Here is a 14,358-nt window from a genome sequence, read left to right as displayed (position 1 = left end):
GGCCTGCCCTGCCTTGGAGATACGGGGCAGCACTTAGACACAATGCAATGGGCAGATCCTGCCTGGAGCTGCTGATGCTGCAGCCGGGGGAGCTCGATACTCACCTGTGGCAGGATCAGGCCCTAAGTGAGCCCTGGTTACCAGCTCAATAAACTTAATGTGCTTAATAAACCATCCTGCTGCAAAACTGTCTGCAAGAGGACACTGGCTGAAAGCCCCATTGTGTCCAAAGGGCCCCAGGAGCTGCAGAGCCTGCACTGCTGGCTGTAATAAAGCGCCCTGGCCCAATTCCAGGAAGGAGCCGTGCCAAACCCGGCACCTGGCTGGAGGGACAGAGCCTGGCTCAGCTCAGGGTACTGCCTTTGCCACCCACAATGAAGTGGGAGGCTTTTCAAGGCAGCGTGAGGCCAGCAGGGGGCCCCTGGAGCCTGGGTTTATTTATGTTTCCCCAACTGTATTCCTGAATAGCCAGTGGTTATGCTGAGCTGATGGCGAAGCTATTAAAGGTAGAGCCGTGAGCCGGAGGCTTACGATGGGTTGAAAGCTACAATGCTGTTGTGGTAATAAAAGTAATCAGAGTTAAACGTTCCTGACCTAACAGATACAGGAGCCAGCGCCTGCCAGGGCTCCGTTATTGTCCAAGGGCATTTTAAAATGCGTGTGTGTGAGACAGAGAGAGAGAGACCAGGTGTAATTTATAACATTTATTTTTGTGACCCTCATTGCTGAAGGCATTCGTGCTGAAGGCACTCCCTGTTGTTCCTGGATTAGGCTTACAGCTTGCATAAAGATATAACTACAGATGGTCATCTGCATACTAAGATATTCTACAGTAATCAGACATTGCAGGGGGAATTTTCAGAAGCACCTTGGTGACTTAGCAGCACAAGTCCCATTAATGGGACTTCAGCTCCTAACTCACTTAGGTAGAAAGGTTCATAAACACCTATACAGGACCAAAGGATTTAGCAGACTGGATCAGTCCAGGGGTCCAGCTAGCTCAGTATCCCATCGGCGACAGTGGCGGGGGCGGGGGGAGCAGTCCTGTTAGGAAGAGTGGAAGGGCTGGGATACCTGTCCTGGTAGAAGGACAGAAGAAGACTGATAGAGTCCCAGTGTGTGGAAGACATCAGAGTGTGGAAGCTGAGGTATGTCAAGATGAGATGTCCTGGGATGCACAGGGGGTGATAAATGGACTTTGGTCTGTTTACACTATGGTTTTGTACTAAACTAGCCCCAAGGAGGCAAGAGAGGGTTACCGGATAGGGAAAACTGAGGCAGGTGCACTTGTCATGCCATGCGCTGTCACAAGAGGGTGTTCCAGTCAGGGCCAGCGTACGTTAAGCCCAGAGACTTCAGTTAGATTGAATCATTTCAGTCATCAGGAGGCAAAACTCTTGTGGCTGCAGACAAAGGACGGGAGAGACTGAGGTGTACCAATGCCTGTGGTGGCTCCTGCAGTGGCGGGGATTAATTAGGTGAGACATGCCCAGAGGATCCCAGCAGGCAAACCACATGCCATGCTGCAGAGGAAAATGAAAAAAAAAAATCCAAGATCCCTCCCAATCTGACCTGGGGAAAGTCCTTCCGAGCCCCAAATCCAGCCATCACTTAGACCCTGAGCATGTGAGCAAGAACCAGCCAGCCAGGCATCTAGAAAGAGGATCTGTTGAATATACACACACACACACATTCATTTTCTCACACGTGCACCCACAAGCAGCAGCGTCATTAATTATTAGCCAATTGTGACGTTTAATTACAACAACGAGACGCTCCCCAAAACTCCTCAAATGACTTCAGAATGATTTTAGATGGCCTAATATTCCCACATCTCATTCTAGCCATTAAAGGAAATAAAATTAATCCAAAATGTGGCCATTAAGAAGACTGAAGTAACAATGACTGAGTTACGTTGTTGGGGGCGTGTGTGTGTGTGTCTGTGAGTGCATATGCACACGCACATTTAATTATCGGTTCTGTTCTGAGCAGATTTAGATAAGTTGATGATACCGGGGCTTTATGTAATTTATTTTTAGTAGGCAATTATAGGCTGCATTATATCCTGGCAGCAAGGTATTCTGGGGCATCTTATTAAGCATAGAGCCAGTAAACACTGATGAACAATTTTGCTGAACTAGGCATGCAATTTAGAAAGCAATAATACACAAATCCAATTTAGCACACAATTGGTACAGCCGCACGTCAGCACATGTAACTATCATCGCCGCAAATTAAATTGGGATGGGCCTATTCTGCAACAGCACAGGCCAAGATTAAATATATTTGTTCTCAACTTAACAACTTGCTGACCGTAATAATCACACCCCCCCCCGTCCCACAAGCAGTTTCTAAATATTTATTCTGCAGGTAACAAGTGGGGGCAACATCTGCTTCTCTGCCGGGAGTTGAACATCAGCATCGCCTTGACTGGGAAACCAGCTAAGAATAATCCCACAGTGACGGCTCTTGCGGTAACCAGGTACAGTAATTTCCATTGCAATGTATCGTTTGTCCAGCAGAGGGCACAGTAGCAGCCCCAGTGATTCCAAGTGTCTGTTCTGAGTTATAGCTTCTTTTTATTATTTCTTAAAATATCAAAGTAAAATCCACCTGTCCTAATAAGATACAGCCATCCTGTGATATGGTCTAGTCAGCTCTCCCAAGCTAAGCCTGGTCAGGACTCAGCTGGGAGACCTCCAAGGAAAGAACCAGCTGTTGTAGGAAGCTGTTAGTAGTTGCCGCTCCTACCTCTGAATCAAGGTGAAACCGCTGTCCCAGTACAGTGCTAGGGGCCACTGGAGTTGCCATCTCTTGTTTTCGGGGAGATGTGAAAGTGAGGTTTTGACCAGAAGTGCTCTGTAAAGATCCTGTGATTTTATTCTCCAAAATGAAGAGGCTGCTGGACCCTGGTCAGATTCCAGGTAGCATAGCAAGTTAGCTTTTGCCTCACTAACTACTTCACTAACCTCCATTTCAATTGGCTTTTGCCTCACTAACTACCATTTCAATTGGCTCCAAGGTTCAGCCTCATTTCCTGTCCTGTAATGTTGCTGTGCACTGGTAAATAGCTGCTGTGCTCCTCTCCAGAAGTGGTGGCTTTTCAGTGGTCAGCAAAGTGATTCCTGTAAACAGCATCATTAGATTGCAGAGACTTTGGGAGCGAGGTGTATCTGTGCCTGCATTTTTGAACCTTTTGAAGCTCCCGAGTGTGTACAGGATTTAGAGATGTCAGAGGCTAAAGCTGCCACATGCACCTATGGGAGAACTTGATTCCTATAATTGTCTGCCAAACAGATTTATTGGGCGCGGTGCTTCGTTGTATTGGAGATGAATGAATCTTAGCGCTCTTGGCAGTTCAGATCCAAATCCCAACTGGCTACAGTGTCTATAATTGGCCAAACCAAACCTTGGATCCTAACCCCATTGAACTCTGGGAAAGTTTGGCTCTGAATCCAGCTCCAGCCTTTGGAAACTTAGACTTGTATCTACTTTACGTGAGAGTTCTTCAGGCTTTAATGGTGGAGAGCTCTCTCCAGTGAGCGCTCTCTGTCCCAATTGCTGCACAAACCAGAGAGAATCTCAAACATGCAGTGCCAGTTTTGCCTTTTGTTATTGAACGTTGTCTTTTTTTTCTTTTTCTTTTCTCTCCCAAGGAATTCCTCCAAGCTCCTAGTTGGTGATGAGAGGGGGAGGATATACAGTTGGGCTGTGGATGGGTAGGAAGAAACAACAAGGAGCTCTTGGTCTCCTCCAACCTTGTGTGGTGTCGATGGATGGAACGAAAATTATCCTTCAGAGTATACAAGATTTGGAAGGAAGAGTGGAGTGAAACAAATCTCAAGAGAGTCAGCGGACTGTAGGGTCAAGTTGAGAGCAGAGGAGGAATTTGACATCCTCTGATACAGCTCCACCCCATTGTTAAAAGTAATAAGGTACGAGGGTCCAGTCCTGCCCCTGCCGCGCATACAACCCCCCTCACTGAATTTGCCAGTGAGAATCACTGCCAGTGGTATAATGCAGTGTGCTATCTGCTGTGTCTCCTGTGATGGGACTCAGTGTCCCATCCTGCTCCCAGTGAAATCAATGGGAATTTTACCACTCTTCAATGGGAACAGATCTGGGCTCTGAATTGTGGGCCACTGTATAGAATACAGCAGAGAAATGCTATCGAAATGTGTTTAAAACCAATCCTCATTGGCACGTGCATTTGAACTGCACATGAATTTCCTCTGTACAAAGTGGTTTTTGCGTTAAATAAAATCCAGCTGTTTATTCATGTGGTTTAACGGGATGGTAATTGCTCACTGTACTCAATGGATGGTGGTCTGTGTGTGTGTTTTTTTTAACTTGGATCCGGAGGATGGAACACAAACCTCGTGCTGGGATGTAGATTGAACCTCTCAGACACTCTTCATGCTGGGAGGTTCCGACTGCAGGGCTCCCAGAGTGATCCTGGCCAGGGTTTAGGTTTTATGTCACTGTTTGGGGGGAAATTTCACCCACTAAAGTGGATGAAGCAGCAGCCAGTCGCAGGAACTGGGAGCGTGGCCCCCTGGAAGGCCAACAGGGCATTAACATGTGAAACTAGCTGGGACCTATGAAATAGTCTTGCTTGTGGATTGGTACTAGGGTTTCTAGAGGACAAGATGATACACCTGCATTAGAGATATCAGTTCTGGGCGGGGGGGGGGGGGGGTCAGTTTGTAGCCTGGAGTTCAGAGAATGATCTCATCAAAGCCCCTTCCTGCCGAGCAGAGGTGGCACTCCCGCACCTCATTATTGCCTAGATGTTGGTTTCTGCCCATCCTGTGCTGCTTGGTCATGGGCTGCATCCCGATGGGTTCAGGAAGAGGGTGCCAGGGGCTGGTGACCGGAGTCTCCCAGGTAAACATTTAATGCTGACCCACCTCCTCACCGGCTGCTGCTAAGAGAAACGGAGCGAGAGGAGGAATCAAATGCAAACTGAAAAGGAGAGAGAAGGCGAAGATCTCTTCTGCTTCTCCTATTGCAGCTACCCTGCTGTAGCATCTGTGTCTAAGCCCCCAGCATCCATATGGTGTGCAGCCCCAGGCCTGGGTGCCTCCTGGGACTCAGCCAGGCCAGGTCCCCTATCACAGGGGCTTAGCTCATCCCGAATGCTGATCCTATGCAGAAGGGCCCTGAACCTTGGCCATTGGTGGTGCCTGGAAAGACCCCAGCGCTGGGGTGTATTTTGCCCAATAGCACCGATGCAGGTAGAGATAATAAAGGCCGACTCTGTGTGGTTTAGTCCAAACCTTAACAAAGACCCACTGAGAAATGACAACACTCTGTGCCGAACCAAAGACACGTGAAGAGCTGGGTTGTTCAGCCAGGCGCTGAGTGTGTCAGGCTCCCGGACACACACTGGGAGGCTGGCAGCTGGCCAGTCCCTTACTCACAACACGCCCTTGGCCTGTTTACATCTGAACGTGACCACAAGCTAGGGGCCTGATCCTGTGAGGTGCTGAGCACCCTTTAGTCTCCTGGGCGTCAGTGTTCTATTCCCAATGCCCGGGGTTTGCCCTACTGAAGTCGGTGGGAGTTTGTTCGGGCCCTGACTGTTACTGAACAATTGTTGCTCTTTATCTGCTACTTTGTTTATTGCGAAGCCCCCATGGTGCCATACTCTACGGCCGCTTTGTAAACGCTGTCAAAGGGATGCACAGCTGGGATCCCAGCCCCGATGGAGCCAGGCCCAGTGCACAGAGGAGGGGGATCACCGCTGAAAGCGACGGCCCTGTCAACAGGGCCCACTGGAGCCTCTGGCTCAGCTCTCTGAGGTCTGTGATTTCAGAGCTGTGTGCAAAACATCACAGGCCTCTTGGGGCCAGATTCTCATTCCCCACAGCTGCGGCCTAGGCAGAGCCAGAGCCCGCAGTTCCATGTACTCCCAGGGCAGCTCCCAGAAGAGGAGACGTCCTGTCACGTGTATCCGGTCACAGAAACCCAGTGAGGGTCCTTCCGTTGTCAGCTGTCTGGGGCCTGCTCTGTCGTTTGTTCTCTGTTTGGAAAGGGCCTTGTGCTATGGGGCCGGGCCTCCACGTGTGACCCCAGTCACAGCCTAGACCACATGGGACAAACTCGGCCGGAAAGAGCCAGCCCTCCCCGTGCAGTCCCAAGAAATGGACCCTGTGGGATCTGCTCACGTGATCCTAACTGAGCTGAACTCTGGCTCCAGAGGAAGGCAGACGTGCTAATCCCCAGACCAAGCTTCCTAGCAGTGTGACCGCCTCATCTCCCATCCAGTGAGCAGGTCAGGATCCTGTGGTCAGGCAGGTCTCTGATCCTGCATAGAACTGGAGCTGATGCTACTCTCCCAGTTACTGGCCATTAGTTGTTCAATAATAACAATGCCAGCTCTTATTGAGCCCTTTCATCCATAGATCCCAAAGTGCTTTGCCAAGGAGAGGGGAGGTGTCATTATCCTCTTTAACAGATGGGGAAACCAAGGCACGGACTCATGGCTAGAGTTGCCCCAGGTCACCCCATAGGCCAGTGCTAGAACCAGGAATAGAACCGAGAGCCCAGTCTGGGGCTCTGTCAGCTAGCCTACGCCACCTCCTGAAGTGGACTCTGCCAACCCCTCCAGGGCAGGGTGCTCAAGCGAGAGAGGGAAAGTGGGTGGAAAGCCTGGGGCTGCAGCAGCAGTGCTGTGAGTGTGCTCTTAGCATGTGGTCCAAGGGAGAGGTTCTCTGTTGTCCATCTCCAAGAAGCGATGCTGCCTGCTATGTGCTAGGAGTCAGCTAAGGTTTCCAATGTTTTTTACCATTGAACCCAAAACCAAAATATTTGAGCTGCTCTCTAAACCCACGCTGGCTGCTTTGTGTGGCTTCCTTTGCTGCGTGGTCTTTTGGTATAAATTAACTAGGAGTTAGGTTCACAGGAGGGGTTGAAGACGCACAAGAGGCCAGAGCCAAGCTGCAGGCAACCTAAAGCACTCACAGTGCAGGGAATGCTGGCAACCCCTGGAAATTTGGTCCTAACTCATGTCAGATCCTAGCGAGAGGAAAGAAACTGCACAGACCCAAAATAATGGAGGGAGAGCTAAGCAACCGCAACCCCACATTGATGCAAGTTTGTTTTCAGCGTATATTTTTGATATTGTGGTGACATTGCTCTCCCGTGTAATCAAGCCCCATACTGGCCTCAGGGCAGATATAGGGTGACGGTTGGGGCCCAGCAGGGATTGAGGCATGCCGGTACACTGCAGAATGCCGTCCCAGGACTCTTTGGGGTGTTCCAGTACTATCACTCCAGAGGGACAGTCCTAGAAGAACCAAAAGCATGTTCCATATGGGCAGTGCATAATGGAGGCTAGGGGATGCTAAGCCTCCCCAAACCTCATGCCACTGTTGGGGGCAGTGGTGGATTTGGGGACCCCTGAAAAATCTCCCTCAGCCAGGGCCTCAGGGCCACAGCGAGGGCAAAGAGCTTTTCCGGTCTTGGGGCCACAGTGGGAGCAGGGGGGAAGGAGCGTGGGGGGGGGGGCAGAGCCTTGGGAGAAGGGGCAGAATGGGTGTGGGGCCACGGGAGAAGGGACGGAATGGGGTTGGGCTATGGGAGGGGCCATGGGTGGAAGGGCTGGAACAGTGGAGGGGCTCCAGGTTCGGGGCTCCAGCCAGGGCAGGGAGCTCTGCCACGGTCCCAGTTGAGGTTAAGTCTAGAAGTTGGCCCTGGCTGGGGCCATGGTGGGGGCCTGAGAGCTGTGAGCGGGGGTGGGGCCTCAGCTGGAAGAGGCAGGGAAGGGGGCTAGCCTCTCCAAGGGGAAGCTTCACAGAGGGCAGAGGTGTCTGTATCAGAGGAGAGGAAGATTGGTCCAATGGCCAGGTACCTCGGGGATGTTTAGGCTCAAACCTTCTATTGAAATCAATGGACATTAGGAGCCTAAATACCTTTGAAAGGATCTGGGCCTCAGTTTCCCATCTGTCCAATAGGCAGAATAGCCCTGCCCTACCTCACAGGGTGTATAATGCTAGATACTATAATGACTGTGAGGTGCACAGATACTATGGGAAGGACGGCAGGATAAGTACCATGGCTAGAAAGCTGGCCTGCAGGATGAGCAACCTGTCAGAAAGTTTGCGAGCCACTATTCAGTTTGCAGCGGAAGCTCAGAGCTGTGCAAAATTCACATGCAAAAACTGCTGCCGATCCACATGTTCTCTCTGATTAGAGGAAGCAGATCACCTCAGTGCTGTGCCAGAGGCTGCGCAGCACAGGAAACCCACAGGCGTTCAGCAGTTCCTGCTGGCAATGCCGCTGGGCCTGCGCTCCCTTCTGGCTGCCTTGTTTGTGGTAGCCCTGCCTCACTTCCCACAAAGGGAGAGGACTCTCTCACAGCGATACCCACTTCCCGCCCATGAGAGAACATGTTGTGTTTGTCGGCAATCCAAGCCTTCCCCTAGGCTAGTCTCTCATTAGAGATCCAGGCTCTCGCTTGAGGTTCTTGGCACCAATTCATTTAGTTCCCTTTCCCTGCTGCGCTTCAGGAGACAAGCACTTTGTTAAGGGGGGGATATTCTTCCAGGGCCTAGATTGCTGGCTTCTTCAAGGGAACACTGTGCTCCTGAAAATCTTAATCGCTAGCCTAGGAGTCCTTCAATGGCTGGGGGACGGCATGACCCCGTACATAGAGGAATGGGGTGGGGAATTCGGGTGCCCCAGATTTCCTTTTTAAAAAAACCCTAAGAAATTACAGCCAAGAACAGTGTGAGAAGAATGGTTTTCTACAGGTTGTGCAAAGTCAGCCACTCAAAAGTGAGGTCATGCCAGATTTAAGGCTGCCCATGCAACCTTAATTCAGCCCTTTGTGCGTGCATCTAGGTTATGATGCAGGCTTTAATTGTGTGACCCCTGCCTCCTTGTGGGTACAGAATAGGCCAGGCTCAGGAACTAAGACAGCCACCCAGCATTTCTTTTTACTCTCCTCATTCAGCACATAGCTCTTGACTTCTTTCCTGCATGCTGTGCAAACCATTACCAGGTAAGGAATTATTAATTGATAATGGGCTTTTCTCTGGTGCACATGGTTGCAGTGTCTGAGCCTCACTTCCCTTTTATCTTCACAGCTCCCTGGCATGGTTCACAGGGTTTTTACAGATGGGAAATTAAGACACAGGAAGATTAAGGCCAAAAATCTCACCTAATTTTGGGTGCCGCGGTGATTGGCCCCCAACTGGAGACACCTAAGGCCTGATTTTTTTCAGTGCACTTAGCACTTTTTAAAATAGTGTGTCATATGTCAAAGATATCGACAGCCATTAACTAGTTCATCCGCATGGCATCAGGGTGAGGTCGGTGAGTATTAGAATCCCTATTATACACATGGGGAAAAGCAAAGTGACTTGCACAAGGCCACTTATTAAGTCCATGGCAGAGCCAGGATTAGGCTGCAGTAGGACATTTCATTCTATAGCCTCTGTTCATTCCACCAGTCACAGTTCCCACTGATGTCTGTACAGTTGTGAGCCATGGTGCCTGCAGCTGTACATGTTATGTGGTGAGGAGGCAGGGCACTTGGCACCCCACTGAGGTTTGGGCCCATTCACGGAGCCAGCGCCCCAGTCTGCAGCAGGACCAGCCGAATTAAATACCCCAGCACTTCTGATATCAAGTCGGCCCTGAGCGCTATGAGCCCTTGCAATTCCCCCGTGACACAGGGGGACGCGATAGACCCCTCACCTCACCCCTGGCATTAGCTCCCCCACATCTCCACAAGAGGCACTGAGGTTCCTTAGCCGCCTTGCTCATTTCTGCTCTCCTGGAAGACAGAGATCAAATAAAGGGCTTGTGAAAGTGCGATGTGGGAGAGCCCATTTCAGGAGCTAAGCTCCATAAAGTCCTTCCATAGCGAAAGGGGGAGAATGTGAACACAACAAATGGAGAGAATTGGGTCAGACCTGAGGTGGCCTCATCTTCCATGGAAAGTGGTGGAGTAATTATTTGCATTACCATAGTGCCCACAATGGGCTAGGCACTATCCCACATAGAGAAAGACACAGACCCTGCCCCAGAGGGGTTGCTGGAGCCTGCAAATTTGAACTGGTTACATCGTGTCTTGAGTTACTTACATGATAACCTGAGACATCACCACCATCAGATATTATAAGCACCCTATTGACTCAGCAGCACAGAGATCTCGTTCAGTTCTAATACTGGTAGCGGGTCCCCCCTTTCAACCACAGATGCAGACAGAGGTGCTGAAGTGTGTCAAAAATATTGTATCAAACAGCATGTTTGTCCTGTGTCTGTGCAATGCCTAGCACCGTGGGGTCCTGGTCCATAACTGGGGTGCCTAGGTGCTACTGCAATTGAAATAATAATAGTTAATTAAAGCCTGGCTCATAGTAATGCAAACACTCAAGGGGATAGAGTTACAGCTGCACATCACCCTTCACATGGGCATCACCTGACTTCTCAGCATTTAGCTTTGCAACCTTCACATTCTTTGAATGTAGTTTTTTGTGCGGAATTTCCTTTTTCTTCTTGCAGATTGAAGGGCAAAACAGAGCAGGCGAATGGGCTACTGCTGTGTGCAGGACATCAGAGCTTCTCTAGCTTGCAAAACGTTGCAAGCGGAACACAGAAGTTCCCTACTCTGGAAACGCTGGGATAGACGCGCCCAGCCACCTTTGACCGAGTCTATGCGACCTTACAGGCATTGCTCGAACCTGGCTGTGGGCACCAGAATCCCAAGGAAAACAGACTCCAGAGCTGACATCTCTTGAACATCTGAGCAAGCCCTGTTATGCTCCCTGGCATTCACTGAAAGACTCTCCTCGGGCTTTGGATCAGGCCCACAATTCCCTAGGAGGTTTGAGTGATTTATTTCCTATAGAAGAATGTTGGTTTCTTCCTGGGAATGGGCTCCCCTTCCTCTCTAGCAGAGCTCTGGCTGGTAAGTCCGGCTGTGAATTACGCAGCACACAGGTCCATCAAGGTACCTTTACCACGTGTGTTTATCATTTGTCTCCTTCTTAAGCTCCAGATCCAATACAACCCTCTAGCAGCAGTTATGAGCAGCCCTCTCTTGCTCTCTGGGTAGGCCTTATATCCTGCCTGCTTTCCTTCCCGGGTTCTCCAGTTGGTGAGCTAATTACCTCATTAATTACCAGCTACCAGCAGGTGTAAGCACTCCCTTCTACCTCAACCACAGCTGGAGCCCTGGATGTTCTGAGTCACCAGGGTGCTGAGTTGCCGAGTGCCCGTTTGAAGTTGTTAACAGCATTCTGTCCCACTTCCCCATTCAGCTCAATAGGCTTTTTCGATCAGTAATAAGGCCCCAGTCCTGCAAAGGCACATGCACTGTGAGTAGTCCATGGCATTACTTGTGATGCCTAAACGTAAGTGCCTGCGAAAGTCTGCAGGATCAGGGCCCAAGCTAAGCTGGTCGCTCAAAAACCAGGCTAGACTGGAACCACTGCCCTATACCCAAAAGGCTCCACCTCCCTTTACCAGCCCTTTGAAGCCTCCCATTCCTGCACAGTTGCTCTTTAAAGATAAGTAGGGGGTGAATTATATTTTCTTGTTGATCTTGGCCGCTGGCTATCAATAAACTTGGCCAGGGAGCCGGTAGTTCGTCCTTTTGGGTGTTACCAAGACTACCGGGAAGCAGAGATGAGAAGGCTCCTTAAGCTAAGTAGGAATTGGTGCCTTGCTAATAATAGCAATTCCCTTTCCCACTCCCTGCCCCTCCAGTCCTTGCCCAACCTCAGCCCTTTCCTTGTGGCTATTGCCAGCTTCCAAATTAGAAGCTGTGTCGAAAGCTGTGCCTGCAGAGCCCCGTAGTTTCAGGGAGACATTTTGTCCCAGTTCCTTGCGTATGCTGGGGAGCTCCAGAAATCCCTGTATCAAACCTGCCAGGACAGGGAAGCTGCTGTGACACCCAAATTCCCAGTAGCCAAGCTCTAAGCCACAAAGCAAATCTGGGGGATGGAGGTGGATCAGCATGTGGATTTATAAGGTGCTAACCCACCCTATTCATCTTAACATACGTTGTTTTGGTGAGACATTAAAGCACTGTGGGGCATAAGGTTCAAAAAGTCAAAAGAAAAATCCCAGCTCTTGAATGTGGGGAATCCAAACCCACATCTGGATTTGCTTGTCACAGTAGGCCCTAATGCACTGAGCCACACTCCCAGATCTGAACCCATGCTAACACAGCCTTCCTCTCTGTCCCCATAATATATGGAGATATACCTAGCTCACAGAGCTGGAAGGGACACTGAAAGGTCATTGAGTCCAGCCCCCTGCCTTCACTAGGAGGACCAGATCCCTAAGTGGCCCCCTGGAGGATTGAACTCACAACTGTGGGTTTAACAGGCCAGTGCTCAAACCACTGAGCTATCTCTCTCCCCTCTAGTGGCAAGTCCACACATTGGAAATTCCATCACAAAAAACAATGTTAAGGTGGAGTTATGCTTGACAGTAAGTCTCTTAAGGCTAAAAACATTACAAGGCTGTTGTAATGATCCCCAAAATCAAGCATTACAAGTGCAGGATATTCAGAATTAAAGTTACACTTAAAAGAAATCCAATTATATTAAGATAAGAAATGCAGAGTTAAAGCACCCAAGTAACTTTGATTCTGCCCTAAAATGATATAGTGAGGGGAAAGTGTGGGAAAAAACCCTGTGTGTCCTTAAAAATCAGTTTCCTCTGATCTGGCACTGCAAACAGTAAAATGCCTTAATAATCATCATATGGCTATTGCATGGACTCCTTTGCTTCCTTGTACAGCGCTAGCTGCCTTATAAATGTTGCAGCTAATATTCCATGTTCCCTGATTTCTGGAGCTTTATAATGGGCTAATAAAGCCTAGTCAGTGAAGCAATCTTTGCCAAGTTGCTAGTGCACTGCAGGGCCTTCACTTCCTCATTAAAAAAGAATTTATATTGCTGGCTTCTATGAAAAATCCAAGTGGAATTAGAGTCCTGGAACTTTCATAGGGAAAGTTTTCCTGCAATCATCACCAGCATTGGCACTTCGCTAGCACTTGTCGTCTAAGGATCTCCCAGCATGTCACAAAGGTGGGTCAATATCAGTCTAATCTAATCTATTCATCAGTCTAATCTAATCTATCCAACAATCTAAGAGATTTTATGCAGCCTTCCATCACCATGGAATCTGATCGTTCACATAAAATCAATAGCAATTACAAGATCCCTAGTTGACTCCATGAAAGGTCCCTAGAGTATCATTATCCCCATTCTAAGGACCTGGGGGAAATGAACCACAGAGAGGTTTAAGGCCTGATCTAACACCCAGCCCATGGGATCTTTCCCCTCACTTTGGTGGGCATTGGATTGGATCCTACATTTTCAAAAGTGATGAAAGGTGCCTGGTTTTCAGAAAGTGCTGCGCACCCGCTCAGTGAAAGTCTAGCCCCCTTAAGGAGTGGGAGAGGGGGTGCTAACATGATGTTGGCCAACTGTCGCTGCATTCACTCTGCTAATGTGATGCAAACCTTTCTCCAGTCCTCTGTCTTGTCTGTTTAGATCATAAACAACTGGAGGCCGGGACTGTCTCTTACTCTGCACTTGTAGAGTGCCCAGATCAATGGAGATGCAGCCTCTAGGTGCTGCCCTAATACAAATAATTACTATTAAGAGAGGGTGGAATCTTGGTGTGACCCCACGCACCCCTGTATTCACACCCTACAGACTACTGCAATAATGTTTGTACAAAATACGGCTTGTGAGGTATCATATAAAAGCTAATAACATCCTGGTTATTAATAGTAGTGTAAAATGCAAGTGTTGATGCTATACACACAGTTATGAATTCCCTCTATATGATGTTACTAAACTGCTTGAACAGGACAAGTCTGGGGAGTGGGTAAACAGGTTTTTGGCAGACAAAGAAAAGGCTGATGCCTCCAGCCAGGTGCAATCACAGACACCTGCTAATCATAGTCGAGTGGCCAGTCACTGGCAGATGAAGAGGCCACAGGGACAGATCAATGTGCATTGTAGAAAGCACCAGCAGGGAAGAAACCAGCCTGGAACCTTCTACATCAGACTCCCTGGCACCTTTCTTCACAGTAGGGCACTGGACTTTGAGAAGGAAACATTTTGAAAGTTGACTGGACTATAAAAGAGAGGGGCAGAGAAACCCAGGGGATCTTTCGCCTAAGACAACAAAGGAACCAAGCACTTTGGACTTCGTGAGAGATCCTGACCAAGCGGATGGTCGGCCATCTTGCTGGAAGGAGGTGTGGTAAGAATCTTACCTTGAATCAAGACAGTAGTTCGGTTAAGTCATAGTTACTGGAAAATGTTTTTCATTTGCATTTGTTTGGATCCATTTCTGACTTTATCCCTTATACCTGAACTC

General features: G+C 49.2%; 1 protein-coding gene across 1 annotated transcript in view; it reads left to right on the top strand.

Annotated features, from left to right (window-relative positions):
- The window catches only part of WDFY4 (WDFY family member 4), a 230,467-nt gene extending 226,188 nt beyond the window's left edge, over positions 1-4,279 (top strand). Inside the window, exons 60-61 of the mRNA XM_026658165.2 lie at positions 2,371-2,482; positions 3,657-4,279. Coding sequence (XP_026513950.1) covers positions 2,371-2,482; positions 3,657-3,723 — 179 coding nt within the window. The 3' untranslated portion in view covers positions 3,724-4,279. The remainder of the gene's footprint in view (positions 1-2,370; positions 2,483-3,656) is intronic.
- The last annotated feature ends 10,079 nt before the right edge of the window (positions 4,280-14,358 follow it).

The sequence above is a fragment of the Terrapene carolina genome, unplaced genomic scaffold, assembly GCF_002925995.2.
Source record: "Terrapene carolina triunguis isolate 2854851 unplaced genomic scaffold, T_m_triunguis-2.0 Scaffold402, whole genome shotgun sequence".
Classification (NCBI taxonomy): Eukaryota; Metazoa; Chordata; order Testudines; family Emydidae; genus Terrapene; species Terrapene triunguis.
Note: the sequence above shows the minus strand (reverse complement) of the source record. Positions and strands in the feature narration are given on the sequence as shown.